A 23,888-nucleotide genomic window follows, 5' to 3' on the forward strand; every position below is an offset into this window, starting at 1 on the left:
CATGCTGCTTTTGCTCATAGAATATTACTCGAGATGAGTCATTATTTTTCTCACACTTATTTTGCAATTTCTTAATTTGAAGTTGTCCATTAAGTGCATTTTCATGTAAGATGATTGGAATTCAGTCCAGAGTCCACCAAGAGCAATTTTTACCAGCTTTTACATGGCCAGTAATGCTAAGAGATTTAGAAGAAACCATTTGAATAAAAGGTCAGAGCCAGAGACCACTACTTGTTTCCCTTAAACAGGGCACACAAACTGCCATTCTTTCCATGAAGCTGGAAAGATATGAGCTTGTATGCTTGCATGGTGCTACAAAGTGTACTCACAAGAGAAGCTATTTGACAATTAGCTGCAAATATGATACTTAGTTCCATGTTCTCTAATACAAAGAGTCATTGAAAATATTCTTATCACTTACATTGTAATAAGTGATGGATTACCCACAAAAGCACGCTCAGGTATTGACTTGATGTTATTGCTATGAAATCCCCTACAAAAGAAAAAATTGATCATATGGTAAGGAAAAAAGAAAAGAGAAGAAGAAAAGCAGCAAAACTGATGAAATTCTGCACTTTTCTAAATGAACAAAACCATTCAGATGAAGCAAATTTCAAAATGGCATTTTAAAATTCAGAGTATATGCATGTATGTATATAGATATAATGTAAATATACACATGTACATGAGCTAATAACATTAATAGTTAGATATTAATAATTAAGTAGCTAACAATATATTTCCCCCTGTGCTTGTTAAACTGCAACTACTTCTTTTGCTGGATGGCCCAAGTTTATCAAGTAAATTATTTATACACCATATTGTAATGTTGATCCCTGCACAACCACCTTCTTGTTGAGATATTTTAAATGCGGACACAAACAAAATGTAGTTGTGCTTGCTGGATAGGAAGCCAAATCTTTGTCTCATCATTAATTACTGGATTTCAATCATATGAGTAATTCTCCACTGTGAAAAACAAAAGGAACAACTAAGATTTCAAAAGAACAATGATGATTTGTGTGGGAAACTCCCATTAGTTCAGTCGGGTATGAAGAATGCTTCCCAGCTTAAATTTATGCATTACTAAGCCTCCAATTGTTCACTGATGCAAGCACGCTTGGCCATTACTTGAACAGGTCCCACATTATTGGTTTTACTTGTTTAGGCATTGAGCTACAGAGCAAGGCTTTACATCCCTACTTGCTTTGCATGCAGTAACAAGATGTAGATGCAGACTCTAAGCAGTAACAGCATCTCATGTAGAACCAGCAAACTGACCGGTTTTGAATGGGATTCCTTGCAAGGCAGAAAACAAGGAAATGCCATGACTAGCTCAGAGAGCAATATCTGCTACTATCTGTGGACAAAAAGGTCACAGTTTGTGTTTTCAGCCCAGGCAGAAACTCTGAGAGAGACATGAGGTCCCACCCAGAAACACCCTTACTAAGGTGACCCTGCAATGAGCTGAGCCTCTGTGGGGCTGGGCTCCCACGTGGATCTGTGGAAGACATCCCATCCTTACAAGATCAGCTCCCAGGGCCCACACAAAGCACGGAACCACATGGTTTCATGATCTGTGCTGGACTTGGGATGTCAGGGTGCAATTTCAGCCCCCAAATGTTTCTTGCACATAGGAGCTTGGGTGGAACAGTTTGATCCTTGGAGGTGAAATCCTGTGGGGGCCAGCATGCAACCTCAGGCACATCAGGCACTTTGCTGGACCAAGCGCATTTGCCGCAAACTGAGTTATCCATTTGTGGCTACTGACTCCAGAGGTCATCGAAAAGGCAATCCCTTGAGGTCACTGGATTTCACATCAATTACTTTATGGCATAAACAGCAGTTGAGAATGTTTGGGCTGAGAGACTCACAGTCCCGCTGCCACTTCCAGAGCTGCATTCTGGCAACACTGGAGGTGCTGAGCAGGAGTCCACAGTGGCCAGGGGTCCCTGCTCTGGAAAAAATCTCAGGTAGCTACTTAAAATCGGTTTTTACATCAGTTTGTGATGTAGCTGGAGTACAACCGTGTCCAACTAGTATGTGATTACTTATTTTTGTCAAAAATCTATGCTGATAGTACCACTAACTTGGTAAATTAGTCAAATGGAAAGAATTCTGAAAACATGCATTGATGTATACATTATGTGTATGATGTATAAATATGATTTAATTACTTTTAATTTTTAATAACTCAACTGTTTTTCAAAATAAATTTGATTAATTTCATTTGTTGATTTTCTTAATGCACACTATACCTGCGCATACAAAAGTGTTTTATTCACAACATTACAAAGAAGTGACTATACATATTGAAAAGAAATTGCTTTAATTTAATGGAAATGAGGGAGGGAAGTTAGTAAAATTTAATTAAACCTGACGGACTGGTTTAATAAGGATGCCATGCCTTCTTAGCTAGAAGACTATTGGATTGTTTGCAAAATCTAACTGTTATGTCTGGCACTAAAAGTGAATTAATTGTGTTTATTATTTATTGAATTCCAAAGAGGAAGTGCCTGGAAAAAACCTGCTGCACAAGGCAGTATAAAAATAAAAGTTGTCAGAACTTGAATGGTCTAAGTTGAACATTGAAAATTATTTTTTATGTATGTTGGCATGTTTATTAGTTTTTCCTAGGATATCAGTTTTTAAGGATTGCTGATAAAATCACCAGCATTAAAAAAAAAAATCACATACTAGACAAAGCATCCTTCTTCCTAATATGAGCTCTGTACTTACAGTTCTTTTAGGTTTGTTAGTGTCCTGATAGCAGTGGGGAACTCGTCCAGACCGTTGTAATTTAAATCTCTGCATAAAAATAAATTTTATTATTTCGGTTATGCACTGCATAACAGATAACATAGCATTGTTGGCATTTGTAATGAACTACCATCTTCTGTGCATTGAGTAAATACATACAGCAAAAAGACAGGAAATCCTCAAAAGCGTATGGATATTTTCCAAAAACCTTTATTTTAGAGCACATTATCATTCCTGTTTTTTATCAGCATTCTATTTTTAGTCACATTTTAGCTATTCTGTAATAAAGACAATGTACGTGAATTCAAGTACTACTAAGGGATTTTCTGTTTTATAAATCGCCCAAACTTTTCATTACATTAAAGTATTAATAGGGAAAAAGTCTTTCAAAAGAATATTCAATTACTTTGGTGAGCTGTGCTTTACATGCCTAATACATCTCTCTATAAAGATTTCTAACTGAATTGTTAATTTTAAGACTTGTCAATAGTCAAGAGAATACTTCTAACCACACGAATTGTAAAAAGGTAGTGACCTCTGCTTTAACAAGTGCTCATCCTGCAGCAGAAATTAGATTTTATTCTGGTAGGCTGAATGGATTATAATCCTACTTCTGCCCTCAGCATGACATGTGTATCCTTTAGCATTTAGGAGATGGCTGAAACTAAAACTGAGGTATGCCAGTTTACTGTGGTGCTCTCTGGCAATGCTTTGTGAGGAAAACAGTCTGAAAAACTGGTGCAAAAGTCTTTTTAAACAGGCAAAACCCAAGCCACAGTTTACAATAGATTGAAATTGAAATAGTATCAGGCTGAAGTAATGCAGGCAGGAAACTGCTGTCTGAACTCAACAAGGCTTTCCTTCCTGCTTGTAAATCTCTCCTGCTTATTGACAAGAAGAGATTACAGGCATGTACGGTTTGGTTTTGCCCTCCAGTGATATGTGATTTCCAGACCTACGCCTCAATGCAAACAAATGATCTTAAAGCTGGCGTCCGTCATTTACACCAAGATCTCTTCAGATTATCTTGAGACTATCTGGGAACTGGTCTATACATTATGCAATTACTGTGCTTGAGGCAAGTGCTACACTGTCCTGTTGCAGGGAAATGGCTGCACCTACATTCATTCCCAGGTTTTTGACTGTCCTCTGTATTTTCATCTTGCTCATGCCAGGTGGCTGGGACTGGGCTTGCAATTATTTATTCCATTGTTCTGTTTTTCCCCATTTGTGACCAAGTGCCATGTGAATATCACTTAAATAAACAAACCAAACCATTAAATTTTCCTTCTTCCTTTCCTGTCCCCCTTTCCGGTGCTACACTAAGGGACTTCCCCTCAACTCACAGACTGCTAAAAGTCCAAACTGTAAAATTGCAATTCAGTGGCAAGGGATCAATGCAATCAAAACTGGGGATAAAAAAACCCAAGAAGCCCAAACCTTCTTGCTTCCTGATCTTAATAAAAGATGAAAGTGCTCAGTACACAGGTTTGTGGATGAGAAAGCAAATAGTCACTTTTAGACTAGCAATATCCATGTCTGAAACTATTTTTTTCTCATAACTGGGTTTTTAACCTCTGTCCTGGTTGGGTAAAACATCCAAAATCTCTAGAAATGATGCAGCTGACTGCAGCAGGTGCTGGGGGAAGCACACGCAAAGTTTTACTGTCCCTGTATCATTTCTGGGGTCTGTGGGTGACTCTAGCAGACAACATCTGTATTTGACTAACTGTAGCAAAATACTTTCTGCTAACCATCAACACTGCGTTCCTGTTCGGCATTTTATGGAGAATATTTTTTGCTAGAAAACTCAAGAAATTCTGAATTGGTCTAAAAAGAATTACAGCAAAAACTTGAGGAAGTTTCAGTCTTTACCAGTGCTATTCTTTATCAGAGCTCTCTAAAGACAAAAACTTGTATACAACTGAAACATTTCTCTTCTCTCACTTGTAAAGCACATGCATAATTTCACTACCTAGAACTTTTGCTTTTTCCAGGTATAAAAAAATAAACCCATCTAATTTTATAACTCTCCTCTATGATAAGAGTTTCTTAATGTTAAAGCTTTTCACTGTGACAATTTCCCAATCTCGCTATTTGCTTTATTGATTGAACAAGACAAATAGTACTAAACTAGGCAATCGTAAGTTCATGAATAGTCACTTCTTTTTCAATGCTCAACACAGTTGAAAACTGTCTTTCAAACAATTTATCAATTGACAATGCTTATTAAAAAGGCAAACTAATTTTATAGTCAAAAATAGGATTTACTACATAGAGTCATTGTGAACTATCACTTAGATCCTGTAGCAATTAGGCAAGCCAAACCCTGCATTTGGCTTTTGGACTATTTTTATTCTTTCAGAATATTAATGAAAACACTCTAAAAAAGAAGAAACAAATAAGAGGTCAACTCACAATGTCTCTAGGCTGTGGAGCCCATCAAAGCATTTCTTTCCCAGGGAATAGATTCTATTGTTATGGAGATGTCTGCAGGGGAACATTAAGTACGCAGTCAGGAAAGCACACTGCACAAAGTGGACTAAAGCAAAACATTTTGATGGTTAAATCAAAAGAAACTTATTTTCAGGCATGCATTGATTATATGCAATCATGCTTTTGCAAGAGCATGTATAGAAGGCACCTCTACCACCCTCCACCCTTTCTCCCAATACCTCTCCACCCTTCGATTTGGTTTCACAGAGGGGATCTGTTTTAAAACCACCTAGATAGCTCAAAAGTGTTATACCCTGGAGTTCCAGGCTGGGGTTTGCATAATGAGTAGACATATTCAATGATAGCTAATTAGTTAATTAACATGTCTTAAAAACCATGTGTGGGGTGTGAGGTGTATATTTGGAAGATGTATATTTAGGGGGTGTTAAGGGTATGGCCCAAAAGAGCAGCCATTGAGGAGGTGGATAACACAGCAGACAGGTAAGGAGCATTAGGTGTGCAGAATGCAAAAAGACAAAAAGCCGTAACACAAAAAGTTGTAGCTTCCCCATGATGAGTAAACTAAGTAATCTTAGAAGCACTGTAACTTGCCTTTCTTTGAAATTATAAAAATTAGTAATGGCTTCCTAAAATATTTAGTAATTGAAAGTAATTTTATATATTTTAACCAATTCTGCCCCCTCACTCCCCACGACTCTGAATTCTGCCCGTTTTTGTCTTTTAGACTGACATGGAAAAAACACTCTGAGTAAAGCTCATTAATGTGAGTAGATTCAACTTGTAGCCACTTCAGGTCATTTAATTTAAAAAGTACGCCTTCTTCCCAGATTTTTCCTTTTATTTTGTCCTCAAAATCCTACACCTATAGTGGAGGGAAACCAAGGGAGTTGCTTTAAGAGAAAAGAAAGGCTGTGAATGAGTGGCTGCCAGGCCCCTTAAATATTTCATTCTACTCTGAAAATATTGTTAAAGATCAGAGGCTCTCTGACTGCTCTGCAGAACCTACAGAAATCGAGTCTACCTGTCCAGCAAAGGCAGGGATTCTGACAGCAAAATGAAAATGTTCTGTGGGGTTTTCCTTCCCTAGGAAGAAACCTAATCAACTCTATTTTTAATGATTACTCTGACCTTTAATGCTTTAGTTAGTATGAAGAGTGCATTTTCAAATTCCATTTGGATCTTTAATTAAAAAGATTTTAACCTGCTCCAATTGACCATGCACTTTTGCACTGTGTTGAAAATTTGCCAGACTGTATAGAGCAGCAACCCAGTGAAAGTGGAACCACACACAAAGATTTTGATGAGCCAAAAAGATCAGATGTTGCAGGTCATGAGGAATGGTTCAATTATTAATCACTATAAAGCCCAGAAGATTAGAAATAAGCAAGGCAGACCTCAAATAAAGAAACCTAACTGAGCAGAAGCAAGCATGGCATGAAAGGAAATTATTTTCTCCTGCATTTCTTAACTGTCCTCTTACCACTGCATTTCTGGTGGGGATCTAGAGAACAATGTTCAAGACAGCCTTTGTCTTTTCCATTGTTGACATAAGCCTAGAAGGTCAATCAAATGACAAGTCCATCCATTCTTTAACTTGAATGGGTTGATACTTAATGTAAAGAGAAGGCAAAGGTTTTGCAGCACAAGTCAGCTGTTAACCCCCATTTTTGGGGCCCCATGTAAGCAAAGACAGTGACTATAACTGTCAATAAAGAACCCTGATGTGTGCCTGGTTCAGTGCTTACACTAGGGCTAGAGTATGCTAAAACATGTTAAGTGTCTTACATAAGACTATGGTTTCTGACAGCCTGTAAACCTCAAATATATAATTCTCTCTTTAATAATGCTAACATTTTCCAAAGCATCCTGAAGTTACTTCTCCAGCCAGTCTAGATTTTTTCCACTTGGTACATTCCCAGAAGATAAAAAGCTGAACCCATGTGCTTCATAGTATACCTTCCAGATTTTGGTGCCAGCTGTGCATGTTTCAGTTAGTTGAACCGGTATGCAAACATAACCAAATACAAAACTACATAGACTTTCTATGAAGGGAAATGCATATTTTTTCTACTGGATGGCATTCTTTCCATGTCCCCCAGAAAGATTTCCGTTCATTTCCTGTTTCTAATCTTCCCTCATTCAATCTTAGAGAGCACACAATTCATCCCTTCCTGTTTGTTTTGCTGACCAGATAAGGTGATTTTTTAATTCCCTTGAATATTTTTTTATTAAGATGGAAAATTTTGAGCTAGATCAAAACAAGTGGTTTAGCAAATGTTAGTCAAACTGTAGGAAGGTGCAATAAAATCTGTTTCTCCAAGAGGCCAAGCCCTGCAAAAACACATTGTGTTTAAAAAGCAATCAATAAAACTTACAGAACTACCAAACTGGAGAGGTTTCCAAAAGCATAGTCTGGTATGTAATGAATTTTATTCAGTGCCAATGTCATTGCCTGAAGTGCTGGTAAACTCCTAAAAGCTTGGACAGGAATTTCTGTCAAGGAATTATCGTCTAGCCACAGGTGTCTAAGGGAGACCAAGCCATTGAAGCAGTTGGGGGGTACATAGTTGATGTGGTTGGCATCCAGACGTCTAGGAGAAAAAGAAACAGAGAAAACTGACTTCAAGAAAAGAACAGCAGCTTTGCACAATGGCTATCAGAAGTTATCACCATAAACATAACCCCAAAGGATGGACATGGGTTGCCACTTCCAGTTTTCATTTCCTGGAGATTCTACATTTCCATCTTGCTTGCAGCCTCACCACTGAGATCTTGAATCATGTTTACATGTCTGCTTTTCAGCTGGGTCTGCACAGACACCTCTCCTTTGGGGCCATCAACTTACTGAGAGCACACACTGATAATTTTTGAGCAGTCTCTCTAAACACTGGGTATGACTTTGTTTCCCTTCCCAACTGTTTGAATGTATGGAACAAAAAAGTGCAAGAAACTCATCCAGAGATTCTCTTTCAGAACCTATAAATCACTGAGCTGCAAGATAATTTGGATTTCTATATGCTAAACATCCATTCCAAGACCCATAAATAGAACTCACTTCTGAGTCTCTGGAAGTTCCTGCTTTACCTTTTCGTAAATATTACAGAGTTACAGAATCACAGAATAAGCTGTGTTGGAAGGGACCCACAAGGATCATTGAGTCCTGCTCCTGGCCCTGCACAGGACTGCTCTCAAGAGTGACTCCATGTGCCCAAGAGCACTGTCCAAACGCTTCTTGAACTTGGTCAGGCTTGCTGCAGTGAACACTTCACTGGGGAGCCCGTTCCAGCGCAAATATTGTTTATTCTAATGATTCTAATGAGAACTGAAGTTCACATTTTTTTAGTAGTGGAACATAATGTTTTTTACATTAGAGATTAGTGTTGCCAATGTGATTTATTTGTGTTGAGAAAGAAGTTACTGAATGCACTTTAGCTGCTGCAGAGCCAACAGAGGGAGCTCAACTGCACGCTGTACCTTTGCAGAATCTGCAGGTGATGCTTTGTTCTCACACTTGGGTAAGCAAGGATTAAATCTGCTGAAACTTTTTCAGATGTGGTGCTTCAAATATAATGCCATTTATTCACTGGCTTTTGCTTTTGCTGTGTTTTGCTTTTTCATTGTGATTCTTTCAGGGAAAGATTTAAAAGTGCACTTCAGATTTCTGAAACTTCGTGAAATATCCAGTTGGGCATATGGGCCCCGATACACTTTTTCTGCTTTTAATGTGTTGCAGTGACTTGTACCTTTTCCATAACATGAAAGCTGTGCTCTAAAAATTTTCATGAAATGTGTAGAGAGGAATAATTAAGTGAATGCTAAAACAGAAATAAATTTAAATAAATGTTTGAAAACACTACAGAACAAACAGCCGCACCCAGGGTACAAAGAAGTAGTTCTGTACAACCTAAATTTGGTCTGTTTGAGAGAAATGCAATACTCTTTGTGGTGGGCATACTAATCTCTTTATTTAAAGCTGCTTCCTCATTTACAGTCGTGTAAAATGTCAGGTCCATTCTATCTCCTGTTCCATGCTGGCCCTACCTACTGCATGAGAACAAATAATGACTGCTAAGGCTTCGTGCCAGGCTGGCAAATAACTGAGACAAGGTCAGTTGGAACAAATTTATAAGGTTCAGTGTCAAAGCCCTTGTACAATTAAATTTTCAGTATAATAACTGACATGTCAGGCAGCAGAGACAGAGCTTCCAAAATAACTCAATGGTCTGTCAACAAATGGGTAAGGCTGGAAATGTTTAGAAATACTCATGTTGTTCCTCCCCCTTTCCCCAGGCAACAACCATGTTATGCCTGTGTTTTCAAATAAGGTATAATTTTAATGAGTAGATGAGGTTTCTTTGTGTTCAGTCAGAAGTAAATTTCTTCCCTGGGTGATGCTGGTATGTAAACTAAGAAGTTACAGTTGCCTTAGTTTGACAGTTTCACTGATTAAAGAATGGAGGCTTTATTCAAACTACATGTGTTGCAGTACTGCAGTCAACATCTTGTTCAATAGGAAGCTTGCCTGTGCAGCCCTGATGTCCCCACTGACTCCACAGGAGTTACTCACAGGATGCCTGGCTGTGTGGAGAAGCCAACAGTCACTTGTTTGTATGTGACCCTGTGGCTGAAATGGCAATATTTCTGCTGTCATCAGTGAGACCAGGAATTTTATCTTACCAATATTTTGTAGCAAATGAAGGGACTGATTTTTTTTTTTTAGTAGCTGAAGTTTCCAAATATAAACCTACCACTGGCTATGTAAACAAAACACACAGAACAGAAAGAAAAATAGAACTGCTGTACTGTAAATGAAATTCTAGATAGTTGAATTATTGTTTAAATAAAGCTTGGAAGAAACAAAAAAGCTGCAATGATTTGTGCTTCAGGTTCTGTAACTGGATTACGTATCCTGCAAGTAGTATAATAAGTACTGCCTCAAGTGCTCTTTTGTTATCTAATCTTTTTTAAATTTCCAAGCACCGTTTTCTCTCTTGCAGATATTAAAAGGTTTCAGTAGTGGTTATATTTCCTGTCATACTGCAGGTAATGCACACTGATGTATAAAACACTGATCAAAATCACCCTTTCCAGCCAATTGTTTTACATCTGTTGATCAAAGTTTTGGCACTTTCAGAACTAAACCCATTAACTCACACACATGACCCTATTTATAACTGAAAATATATATAGATAACATGTGGTGAGTTTGAAAGCTGCTATTATATTCCAGAGAGGGCTAATTTAGGGAAACAGAAATACTTGATCTCTTCTGATAGGCAGCATGTAAATAAAGCAGCCACTATGAAATTCACCATGAGCACACTTAAAATGTCTAAACCTTTCAAAGCAAATGCTTGAGCTGTGCGGACTGTAACCCACTAGAGCTTCCTGTGACACGCTGTGAATACTACGACCATGTGCACAAATCGTGAAAAGATATTGTTAATGTAGAATGAAAACTGGACTCGTTTACTGGTACAGACGAAGGGAGATGTTTGAAAAAGATTTGATTTGCATTTTTTAATCAATTTATTATGAATGGATCTAAGTTTCATGCCAGTAGTAGGTTTCTAAGGGAATATATATGTACTTCCCCCCCCCCCCGACCCCCCCGCCCCTTTTTGCTATCTTCTCTCAAAAACAGCTACAACCTGGGTGTATCTCAAGACCAAGAAATTCCTTAATGTCTTGTTGGAGTGCCTTGCTCATTCATTCAGGTTTAAATCAAATGCTAGATATGGGATCAGGAAGGAGATTTCTCCCAGGTTGTTTTTCCCTCTGAAATAAACAGTTATTACATGGATTGCCTCATCTTGAATGGACGAGGGCCAGAATATGAAAGGTCTGGAGAGGAGGGAAGCCACAAAGATGGATAGAGACGCCAAGGATAAAATGTTTCTTCTGATGTTGAAAGTAGGACAGGTAAAACCAAAGGAAAATGGACTGTACGTAACAGGTAGGGGAGGCAGAGAAGTGGGAGCACAGGAGGACTGATTTTAGACATGGTGGATTAAAGAAGCTGTGCACTGCTCCCTCTCTTATCACCTTCCTCTTCTCCTGACTCAGCTCTGTCATTCAGGGAGCCTCAGTCAAGTCTCTCCACGAAGTATGGAGCACTGATGGACAGGGGTTGTGGACAGCGCCTGTCTGGGGAGGGCATAAAGGGCAGGAGAGGGTCACTTACAGCCCACCATCTTTGTTAGTGTGTGGGCACACAGACCCTCTTAAAGGTTTGTTCACATAGGGTTAACTAAAGTCTCATTTAAGTAATGGCAAGTGACATCTAAACTAGCTCTGAAAAGTGAATGTAATGAAAATATTGCTGGCTATTGTAAGCCATGTTTTTCAAACCTGGTCTTTTATGCAGGATATCCCCTTCAGTCCACAGGGGAAAACGCTAGGACTATTGTAAAAAGCTTAATTACAACACACCAGCCCAGCAGTTCTCACATCTCACTTTTACAGTATTGATACAAAGAATCCTGTATGGCAACAAGAAGACCAAAAAAGACAAATCACAAGTCACAGTTTAGGAGCATTTGTTTCTGTCCCAGTGCTCTGTTTAACATGAGGAGGTTTCTGCAGCCATGGGAGTTTCAATCTGTAGTGTTTCTCTTCACATCCAGATGTGCTGCTCAGGGGTTTTGTTAAACCTGCATTCAAGACGATGGATGCTAGCCCACTACATACAGACAAGAAGCCAACAGCACTGCTGGGTTTATACAAAGATTGGCTCTGATACTGGGTACTTTCAATCCCCACAACTGGGAAAAAGTGGGGACTAGCTGGAGTTGTTGGGTTCTCCCAGGAGTCTGGCTGCAGACTCACATCATGACCCCACAGCTAGGCAGGCATGTTTGGTGTGTCTGGGAACACTCACAGGTCCTCATCCAACTGGCTCCAAGTGACCTCTCCTAGCCTCCCAAGCAAGGTGTCACCTGCTGGAGACAGTCCCAGGGGCATGTGATTTACCAGATGAACCCCAGGAATACATTTCCCAGTTCAGGGGAATTTGGCATGGGTCAAACGTGTGCCAAGGACTCTGCCAATAGCGCAGCTGGGCGGGCGGGCGGCCGTGGCCAGAGCCCGGGAGTGCTCTGAAGCACTGCCTGCTGTGCTCGGCTGGGTGTGATCACCGCAGCGTGTCACTGCATGGCCCCCAGGACCTGACTGGAAATCTGCTGTAAAACACTGCCAAATACTGCCAAACACTCCAACAGCAGCTTCTTGGCCTCCCAGATGTGCTGTACGCTCTGGTGGGCTTCAGCCATGCAGAATGATTTCTGGCTAGCAGTTCTGAGGTTGAGAAATTTGTCTGTGTTAGAGATGAGATAAATCCCTCCTCTTTTGAGGTTACTCATAAGACAGGAAAAAGTCAGATGCCTAGTACCTTCTATTGGATGAAAGAAAACATCACCTGGTGGCCTGGAATTGCTAATCTAATACAGTCTCTTTGCACCCCCCTTTGAGAGCAACTGGCTGGCTGAGTTAGGCACATAAAAAAAATAGTAGCAAATGCATTTTAGGGAACCTTGCACCTCTACCTTCCTCCCCTTGGTTATCAATCCAGAAAAATATCTGTGACAGAGAGGGGTGGTCTGATACTGTACTACTGCTTGATGTTTCAGTCACTCTTCTGTTGCCCAGTGCCCTGGGGCTGTAGCAGCTCAGATGGTGAAGGTGTGCAATAGAACAAGGAGACTGCAACAGCGACTTTTGAGACGTCTTTGTGTATGTGTACAGACATCTGCATGGGTACAAACAACCTCAATTTAAAATGTGGGAAACTCCTCCTCTGGGAGTTTGTGGGTACCTGTTGAGGTACCAGCTTTCTTAAGAAGGATAATACCTTCTGTAGCCTTCATTATCATGGGTGTGACATGGAAAACCACAACTAAGGTTCCTGTCTTTTCATGAAAACAATTCTCTGGAGAGAATGTAATTTCATCAAAGTTGTTTGGTCTTTCAACTAAAAATCAGGATTATTAACAGAAGCATCAAATTGGAAAATAATTGTTCAAAGTTAACATTTCTGGGGGAAAAAGAAAAGTGGCTTTTTAATTTCAAGCCTGAACTGGAAGCACTTCAGAACCATGTGCCCTCAAAGTCCCATTCCTTTTTAGGCCAAGCATGGAAACTTCCCTTGAAATGTCAAATATTTGGGGGAGTAGGGGGCCAATGAAAAATCCATTTGCTGACCTGTTCCAGCCAAGCAACTACTGAGAACATCTGAAATGAATTCTAGATAATATTTAGTGTAAAACCTTGTGTCACCATCAGGTGGTCTATAAATACTGAAATATTTTATAAATAAAATTTAAGAAACCTACAAATTATGTTGAAAAATTCTAAAAAATTTCATTGATACTACTTTGCTGTTACTTGTAAAGTCCAATTAATTTGCTTAACTAGATTGAAACTTTGCAAGTTGTTAAGGGAGAAAAGATGGGTTTATTTTTTCCCTCTGTCAACTGTTTAAAGTGCTTTGGAAAATGGGCTATATTGCATTCTCCCCTGTCTTTGCTATTAAAGTAGAAGTTCTTTAAATATCACAGGAATGAGAGCAGGTGATACAGTAAATAATGCTTGCATTTAAATGTCCTTCATGACTGGTTTGACATGGGCAGTGAGACAGATTAAGAATCCAACCTGTTCTTAATTTTGACTACTTCTGTGTGTGACAATGCAGCAGTAAGAGCTGCTTATTAATAATGATGTCTAAACAAGAAAATAAACAGGGAATGAAGTTTCATCTGTACTATTCACTGCAAAGGGTGGTGTTACAATAGTTCCAGTAAAAGAATAGCAGAAGCTTTGCTTTTCCATCTGCAATGCCAATTACCCTTTCCTCCTTTTTTTAGCAATATTTGCAAATGGAGATTTGCAACTTTTCAGTAATATAATATATATATTAATATGTTCAGGAAAAAAGTAAAAATGTTATTGATATGTCATTGCCAGTTTTTGACCTATCCCTGATTCTTCAAAAATACTGAAATTATATGTCAATTCTGGTGTATAAGGGGTGTAATTAAAAACAAGATGATTACACTAGAGAAACAAAGATACCTATTTAAACAAATACATGCATTAAATGAAAAAAGTTTGACAGAAAATAAGCTGCTCATTAAAAGTGACACTTGAAAAACAAATCAATATTCATACATAAAAAGTTTTTGAACTATAAGTATATATTAAAAATCACTAAAAGTTTTTTTGATTTAAACACAGAATGGAGATATTGGTGATGTGGGAAACACAAAATCCAGAGATTTCCTACTTACAGTCTGTTGTAAAGAAATACATTTGCTTAAGGTGACTAATAGGGATGAGAGCATTCGAGTGACTCTTTGAACCCTGCTGCCAAGTACTGAGTTGTGACACATCAGAGACTGTGTGTTCCTCCCTTTCAATCAATTTGAATTGTTAGGACTAGTAATCTGGATAATTTGTGCTCACACTAGATTTCAGAGGAAAATTATAGCCTACACAATAATACAGACACCCTTCTGCTCAAAACCACACCTCAAAATCAACATGTGCCAGTAACTTCCTTACTCCTCCTGCCACCAAGGGAACTTGAGTCCTATGCAAACATTGTCCAAGCTCTGGTAGCTGAACGCATTTATTAATCAAAGCAGCACATTCCTGGTTTTGACTATTAAACTACAAAGACTTTTATAAAATTGTAGAATATTTTAACATTGTTCAATCTTATTTTTTTTGCTTCAGTGACAGAAAAAAATTGTCATTCATTTGTTAAAGTTTTCTCAGATTTTTCCTGTCAAAGGTGAAATTCACAAATCTTACATGTTTTTGGTTAACTTTTGTGCCTATTTCTCATTTTATAGTAATTATTGAGTAATATCTGCTGTCTGAAGAAGACTGATTTGTTCTAGAGGTAGGTCAAGCCTTAAGAGATTTATGAATATTTGTCACTCAAACTTATCATACCATTTTGCATACTGGCAATAATACAACTTGGACAATAAAGTGGAATAAATTGTTGCTTGTTCCTGCAATACATCAGTTCTTGTTCTCTGTACCACAGTCCATTTAACATCAATTAACAGTTCTATTAATACTGACAGCTTTACTGTAATTTTTTAGCCTGAAACGAGATAATAGCAAGAGCATATCATCCAGAAATACCCTGGATGCAAAAATTTGTGAGGAATTTGCATTATGAGTGAACATGGAATATTAGAGTGTGCGTACGTATATATTGTGTACGCATGCACAATTATATATGGATACTTCTATAAAAACAATTTTAACATAATCCTCTTCACATTGATTAAGGTATCAAGGCAGCTGCTATGGTTTGCTCCTTTGCATGACTGCCTTTCTTGAGTAAAACCACAAAAGGCAGAGATCTGAGTCCTGTCACCAGCTTTTTTTCCCCCGCATATATGCTAACCTAAAGCAAAGGGTTAATGAGGCTTTGAGAAATCATGCCACCTGCAGACCTAAACATAATAAATAGAAGAAGTTGTTATCTTATAGAAACTGCTTTTGAGAAGGCTTTTAACCTCTTAATTACACTCTTGAAAAGACTCCTGCTATTTCAAAGGCTTCAAGAAATAATTCCTATTGTAAATCAGAAACCAATGCAAAACAACCTTGTGAACAGAAAATTCCTAGACTATACGAAACAAGAAACTGAATCTGTGCACACCTTTATCTGACAGGCACAACCCCTTTTAAGCAAACAAAAGAATAATAGTTTTCTTTTTCTCAAAGAGGTCTCTTTTACCAGTGATCAGGTGATAGTACAAACCCATATCATTCCATCTTGGGTCTGCTAGACAGCTGTCTAAAGGTTTCTACTGACCATTCCTATTCTCCCTCTGTTTTAATTCAGTCCTTTACATGGACTGCACAAACTCTGGTTTACTTCTTCAACTTCACCCAAGGAAAAAAAATATTTGCAACAAAGACGGAGTGAGACTGTCATTTTGTTTAGAAACTGTACTGAAAATTCAACAATCTCTTTCAGAGCAACAAAGGAACTCTTGTTGGCTTGGCTTATCATGTTTTGGTCCAGAATGTGTATAGAGTGATGTGATCTCAGCAAGATTTTTTTTATTTGTTTAGTAGAAAGAAAATCTAATATAGTCACTAGATCAGCATTTTCTCATGACTTTTTCAAAGATCAAAGGAAAGAACTGTAACCTCAAAAGCATATGGCTGAGATATTTCTGTCTGTCTGGTCAATAAAGAAAAAAGGCACTGACCAAATAACAATTATAAGATAATTAATTCTTAGGGCTGCTTCACCTTTAGAAACCTTAACAAATGCTTGGTATATTAAGGAGGTACATGTAGTTCAAGACAGACATAAGAACATGGGAGCTATTACAGTACAATGTGTATCTGTGTAGTGCTAAGTTATACACAGATGACATGATTTTTCTGAAAATAAATGAATTTCATTAATTTTGGTCTTCAGATTGCGGCTGAACAAAATGTATGCAAAATATGTTAACCTTCTGGTGGAACTTCTTTACCTACACAAAAAAGAACAGTATATTCAACATAGCACATTTTTCAACCAACACACCTTAACTCTAACCAGATCGGTACAGATGCTCATTCTATCCTTGTCATTGTTAGACTTTTACCTGTGATGTTGGTGATCAGTGCACACTGTAGCAACATCTCTTGTGAAAGCTATTTGAACTTCTGGCTTGAATTCCCTATTTGGATCTTGTAACGTTTTAGGAAAATAATTTTATCTGAGAGTAATTCTGTGACAATATAAGGTGGGCAACTAAAGCATAGAGAAGAGTCAGCTGACATTTTGACATCTCTGACCAAAGAACTGCTTCTCTGTTTTCAATCGTCTAGATATTTTATGCTGCAGATTCAAAATCAGTAGATCCTTTAGAAAATTTAGTAATTTTTTGTATCATGTGACAATACAATTTTGTGGATAATTCAGAAACTAACTCAATTTACTGCATCATGTGTTTAGAAAGCAAAAATGTCTTTGTAGTTTCAAATATGAACTGCAAGTGCAGCAGAAGAAACTCCTGACACCAAATTGCCTAAACAAGAACATGGCCGATGAAGTTCAGTATAGATCAGTGTCAAGAGAGGTACTTAGGGAAAAAGCAATTCCAACTTTACAGGACAAGTTCTTGAGTAGCTACTAACATGCTAGAAAGAGGTCCTGCAGTTGCAGTACGTATGAAAATAACAGCTCAGCATTCAGTAAAGGTTAAAAAATTAAACAAAATAGAGTTTTGAATTAGTAGGAAAGCAAAAAAAAAAAGCATCCATTTTTGCCCTCTATAAACCCATGGTGAGCAAGCACTTCAACCATGCTGTGCAAGACTTATCCCTCCTTCACTTGTCTCAGATCAAACACATGAGAACTGAAAAAAAGTTCAGTAACATGACAAGGATGACCAGAAGAATGGAATAGCTTCCACAGGAGAAACAATCCTAACAGACTACATCTGAAAAATTGACTAATGGAGATAAAAGAGCAGTATATAAATCTGGTGTACATGAATACGGAACTGCTGCTTCCACTTTCTTCTGATGCTGCAGAGTACATCAAATGTGGTGAGGAGTTCCAAGTAAATATCAGGAGGTACCTCACCATGCTGCACAGGCTAGCTGATCACCAGACATGCTGCCACAAAAAAATCATGAGTGTTTCACTGGCTCAAAAGGGAATTGTACAAACTCATAGAAAAAGACCCTTTAGCTATATAGACTCAGTGACTCCCTGAGTGCAAATCTCTGGCAGCTGGAACAGTTTACCAAAGCAGTATTAAACTTTTAGCTGGACCTTCTAGTTTTCCTTTGGCATCTGTTGTTGCAGGTTGGATGCTGGGCTAGGTCAGCTTTTAGCACAACCTGGTACAACCATTCTTACAGGGTAGAAGCACATCAAATAATTTTATTCATACCACGAAAACAGCCAATCTTCACTCTTGGTCTAGCAGTTCTGGCAGGAGGTCTGTTAAAACTGAAGCTTGTGGACTGAGTCAGCATGGACAGTCAAGAACTATAAATACAGAGGCCTGCCTGAAGCACAGAATATAATTAAGCATCCTCTAGTACACTTTGTTTCATGAGTTATTAGTGTTTTCCATACTGCTTAAAAAGAAAAAATTGCACCAAATGAAAAAAAAAGAAGGGAGTAATTTGGGATTCTGTCTCTTCCCTGGTAAAGAATACTAACAAGAAACCATGTTCGTGACAGAAAGCATTGCAGGCCAAGGAGTGTCTTCTCAGATGCTGAACCAGTCTATAACGCTGCAAAGAAGCTGCCAGTGTCATGAAATTACTGGAATGAAATCAGCCACTTTTGATGTTTAATTGAGAGTACAATTCTCTCCAAAAGCAGCTCAAAGACAATTAAAAGAAAAAGTTGATTCAGCACATTACAAAGTGATATTAACAGATAATTATTAGGTAATCGTACATTGCTGTTCATGCAAGGTTGCAAATTGATTAATCAGGTATACTCACAGAGACTGCAGGCTGCGCAAGTTCTGGAGTGCTTCGGTAGGAACCTGGCGTAGCTGGTTATTCTGCAGCATCCTACATTTTGAGTAGCACAAAACCCAGAATTAACACAGTAAAGATAATTTCTTCCTACTGCAAATTTTCTTCCAAGCTTACCTTCTTTGTACTGGCTGTGCTTCAAAATTACAAAGAAAGTTACACAAATACTCCATCCCCCTGCCCCTGTCAAAAGCCCACTCTCTTCAAAGCAAACAAATACCTGTAGCATATTAGCTTTGTTAACAGCTAGACATCAGCTTTGAGCAGGATTTTCAAAGCAGCCAAGGAAGTTAAAAGGATAAATCCGATTTGCTTTCAATAGGGCTTATAACCTCCTAATTGCCTCCAGTGATTCCGAAATTTTCATTCTCGTGTACTGATTTTGTTTTCCTTCTGAAGTGATTCTATTCTGATAAAGCTGTGGAGGACTGACTCTTGAAATTCTTACTCAGGAAAATGCAACAATGGCAAATATAACTTTGACCTGTGTGAGGCATTTATGATTTAGTTTGAATAAAATTTTATCTTTATAAATAAACTGCTATTTTTTTTCAATGAAATAAATTTTCTCAAAACAAAGGTTGTTAGCAATGACTTGACTAAACTTTTTTCTGAAATATCACATCATTTAGCTTGCAAAGATTGAAAAATCACTTTCTATTCCTAAAGAATATTTTCAATATGGTTTCATTCATACTACCTAATATCCTTGTTTGGACCAGCTCCTACATATATAAATATTCTATGTGGGTAACTCTGAAGTAGTACATGCTGCCTTCAAAAGGAGGCATATTTAATGGGACACTGTAAATTAAATAATTTCTGGCAGGCCTAAATCTGCTTGGGCCAACAAGAGCTAGAGCTTGCCAATTTAAAAGCAGATGGAGTGGGAATCCCTTCATACTTCTTTTCCAGCTCAGTATTTTTTCAGTAGAGATTTGTAGAGTAGCTTCAGGCCTGGCTTGATTGGAGGTCGGTATTCTTGCTAATAATACAGTTTCTGTGAACTTTACATGGGCAAAGATCGCCTCTAGTGTAAACACTGTGAGATGTGGCCTGCTAATAATTTTAGTAACTGTATGTAATGTCTTATTACTTCAAATAATCCAGGGTTTTGTAATGTTCTTATAATACATGTAATAGTCATTACATTGCAAAGAACAAGATAGGAAATGTGACCAGTGTTCTAAACTACATTGTGTTGTATACAATAATGTTTTTTCCCCCATGTCTCTCAAGAAAAGGAAAAGGCAATTTCCCCCCAGTTTTGTGTGACCATGAAAAGTTCAGCTTAAATCAGGATTTTTGAGATAATAAAGAAACTATTAACTGAACCAATTTTTACCTTTGATATTGTACAGAGACATCTACTTGATCAGCAAGTTGTTTTTAGAATGCCATTAATGTTTTCCAACTTTTTTTAGGATACTTTCTATGTGAAAAAACAAAGATTTAATGATGTTCATATGTATCTTCAATTGAATTGTTCAAAATGAGCTGATCAAAATATGTAATTTACTTGATCAAAACTTCACTGGATAATTAGTTCCCTAGAGCTTTTAGGAAATCAGAAATATATCAAACAACACACAGTTTACTTACAGCACTTTAAGACTGAAAAGGCCAGCAAATGCTCCCTTAGGAATGTATGTCAAGCCATTTCCTGCAAGACGTCTGCAAAGTTTGAAAAAAGGAAAAGAGTGAATACTTTTTCTCTTCATGTGGAATTAATTTGGTTGCTAAAAAGTGCAACACAGCTATGTTTGAGCAACTGATGCCAGAGGCAGTAGTTTAAGAGCCTAGCTTTGTCATTAATACACTTTAAAAAGTAAAAAAAAGAGAGAAGCCTGTAACTGCACAGTTGATCCACTGACAGCTGGACTGTAGAGAAAAAAATTCAATTTCACTGCAAATTTTGTTTATGGTTTAGAATGTACATTGAATTCTTCATATTCTTTTCAGGAATTAGACCAATCCCAGCAACTAAAATACAGACATACCAACAACTATTAGTGTCATAGGATTTACAGGCATGCAGTTTTGGAATTGTGCATGTATGATGTCTGTGAACATTTAATTAATTTGCACTAATATAAAAATATATCCACATAGCGATGATTACAGTTTATTTTGAAATAACTACACATAAAACTGCTGTAATGCTGGAATAATAGTTTGCCCTGTGAGCAGATATGGAACAGGTTGACAGAAAGTGTATTTGTTAAAATTTGTAGGGCTTGCATCTTGCCCTCAGATTGCCTGAAGGCATTTTACAGACCTAGGTAAGTACACCAAACACCTCTGTAAAGCATGTTACTCTGATCAAAAAAACCCAACCAAACAAAATACCAAAAGCAAAAACCCCCAAACAAACAAACAAACAAAAACCTCAAAACCAAACCAAAAAAACAACTGCATCATTTTGTAAGGTTTGTGTCTAGGAAAGAAAGAATCTATTAGATATGAAATAATGGCATTTCCATGTTCCCCATCAGTGCAACTCCAGATGATCCTGGAAATGCTCAAGGCCAGGTTGGATGGGGCTTTGAGCAACCTGATTTAATGGAAGGTGTCCCTGCGCCCATGGCAGGGGATTGGAATTAGATTGTCTTTAAAGTCCCTTCCAACCCAACCCACTCTGATCTTGCATTTAGCCTTCTGACATGGCAACTCAGCCTGAATTTGCTGTGATACCTGTACCCTGCCTGGAAAACTGACTGGTAAGGGAAGGCTTCCCAGTCAAGTTACTTTGAGTCAGCAGGGCCACAGTGTGTGCTCCTAGCTGACAAAAAATGCAAATTGGTATGATGTAACCCCCTTTGCAGAACAAGTTAAGCCAAGTGGAATTGCATGTCCCATCAGCCAAGATATTGCACCGGAATTGCAGAGCCCATACCCCAGCTGATGTGGTAACAGAGCTGATATTTTATTCGGCCTCTGGCCCCTTAGGAAAGAACACAGGACTAGTTCCAGAGAATTCCTTAGGTGCCATGCTGCCACAGAGGAACCTAGAGCACTGAAATAGGCACCAGATTTGCCAATACTGATCATGGAAAAGGCCAAGTACTTTTGACTGGAGTCCCAGAGATCCAGCACGGACTGGCCCTTAAATGCTGTCTTATTTTGGGGTTGAGTGTTCCCTGAGCTAACTGCAGGGTCCTGTGCACACCTTGTTTTTAGTCACCACTTTCATACAGAAAATAACAAGATAAATTTGGTTACATATTAAAAAAAAAAAAAAGAAAAAGAAAAAGAAAAAAAGAAAAAGAAAAAGAAAAAGAAAAAAAGAAAAAGAGGATGAATCTAGATCCTCGCTCCAAAGACTTTTCAGGAGTTTTCAGTTAGTGGAAAAGATTCTTTCCTGTACAGACATCCCTGCTGAGCTAGGCAACCCGTAACACTGAGCTACGCCTCTCTGTTACATGAATACACTTACATGAATACACATTGTGCTCTGCAATGACAATCAGCTTCAGACAGAGCTGCTGGGCTTGTCTCTAACTGCAGAGTGTACTGAAGTCCGATCTCCAGGCATCTGAGAATTGGGCACACGTAGCTGAATTCCTGCAGGCAGATGTGCAAACCAAACCTGGTTCACTCTTGTTGCAAGATGAGGCACTCACAGGCTCAGATGTGAGGGCCTTTTTTCAGATGTGTGAGGGCCTTCTGCAAGCTTCAGCTTTCATTCTGAACACAAATGGCATTGACTTCTGGGCTGTTACTGGATCAAGCAGGCAAGTGCTAGGTTAGGCACAACAGATTGTGTTCCTGAAAGTAAATGCCTTTTGTGAATCGCTAACCAGAAGGGGCTGAGAACCTGTCTAATTCTGATTTCAGTTTTTATGATATAATTTTTTAAAAGAACACCTAAAGACTGCTTCATCCCCACAACACCCTTTTGCTCTGCCACTTTAATGACATGACCGACACAATTCTGGACATGAGCTTGGCATGAACCAGGAAACAATGAGTTTGCAAAACCTTACTGGAAAAAAAAGAAGGTGCAGGTATTGGGATTTTCACTTCAGTTACTGCTGTAAGTGTCATATGGAAAAATTGATGAAGAGCAGAGCACTAAACCCACACGTCTGAAGACTCAAGAGAGTGCTCTTTCAGGCTGCTGTCCCTTCTTCATTCATGGTTGAGGCAATGCAAACTGCTGAATGCACTACATGTTAATACCCCGTGTTGGAACTGTAATACTCTTTATAAAGTGGGCTAGCTGAGAAAATCAAACGTATTTAAGATCTCCTGGAGAAGGGCTGTGGCAATTACCAAGCATGCACCCACCACGTGGCTGCAAATGCAGGACGGCAGCAATATGACTGGGACACTGTGCAGATTTAAAGTTTCGTTTCAATGTCTAAGCACTCACTTTCCCCAGCTTTGGAGCATCTTTGTGGCTCTTTGTGGCAAGCCTAATGTTTGGAATTTTTTGAAAATGTACAGCCATGTCCCTGAGCTGTTCTGAGTGGTAGTTACCTGAACTGTTAAACTGAAATGTGATTTTTAATTCTTGGGTTTTTTTCAGATTCCAACCCTTTTAAAAAAATTTTGCTTCTTTTCCTTTTAGATCACAACTTCTTAATTATTAAAATTGTCTTGTACAAACACTTAAGATAGATCTAGAAACAACATGTTAAACTTTTTCGTAGGCACAACTTCTGTATTTACTCCTTATGAGTTTTTTTCAGTCTCAGGTAATTCTTGAAGTTCTGCTTTGCATATTTTTCAGTTTGGAAAGAGCTCTCACTAATTTTACAGACAGTGCTTAGAACTATCTTATATGACATTCCTCTGCTGATGCAGCAGCAGATCACGCTCTTCATGTACAGCCCTACATATTTCAGCACAGGGCTACATCAAGTCTATCACAAATGCCAAAACGCAAGTATGTCCTTGTAGCTCTCTCACCAAGCAACCTGACAGTGTCAGGAAAAGGCAGACATCTGGCAACAATTATTTTTGATGTAATTATGCTGTCTGACTTTCATTTACCATACTAAATTCTTTCTCATGATGCACTTCTCATGATTTTCTCTGGAACAAGCTCAGCAAAAGCACCTACCTATTCCCAAGATGCTCTCTGAAACCACTTCTGGCACAATAGTGGCATCTTCCCAGCCCTTTAGAATTCCCCAGCACTG

The 23,888-nt window shown here is 38.4% G+C and overlaps 1 protein-coding gene across 1 annotated transcript in view; it reads right to left on the reverse strand.

The window, feature by feature from the left end:
- The window catches only part of LGR5 (leucine rich repeat containing G protein-coupled receptor 5), a 90,219-nt gene that overhangs the window by 18,269 nt on the left and 48,062 nt on the right, over positions 1-23,888 (reverse strand). The window contains exons 3-8 of the mRNA XM_042017765.1: positions 20,344-20,415; positions 18,706-18,777; positions 7,593-7,808; positions 5,179-5,250; positions 2,740-2,808; positions 422-493 (exon numbers count right to left, since the gene is read on the reverse strand). Coding sequence (XP_041873699.1) covers positions 422-493; positions 2,740-2,808; positions 5,179-5,250; positions 7,593-7,808; positions 18,706-18,777; positions 20,344-20,415 — 573 coding nt within the window. The remainder of the gene's footprint in view (positions 1-421; positions 494-2,739; positions 2,809-5,178; positions 5,251-7,592; positions 7,809-18,705; positions 18,778-20,343; positions 20,416-23,888) is intronic.

Source organism: Corvus kubaryi, unplaced genomic scaffold, assembly GCF_017639235.1.
Source record: "Corvus kubaryi isolate FWS band 111438036 unplaced genomic scaffold, C.kubaryi_AGA036_p1.0 137, whole genome shotgun sequence".
Lineage (NCBI taxonomy): Eukaryota > Metazoa > Chordata > Aves > Passeriformes > Corvidae > Corvus > Corvus kubaryi.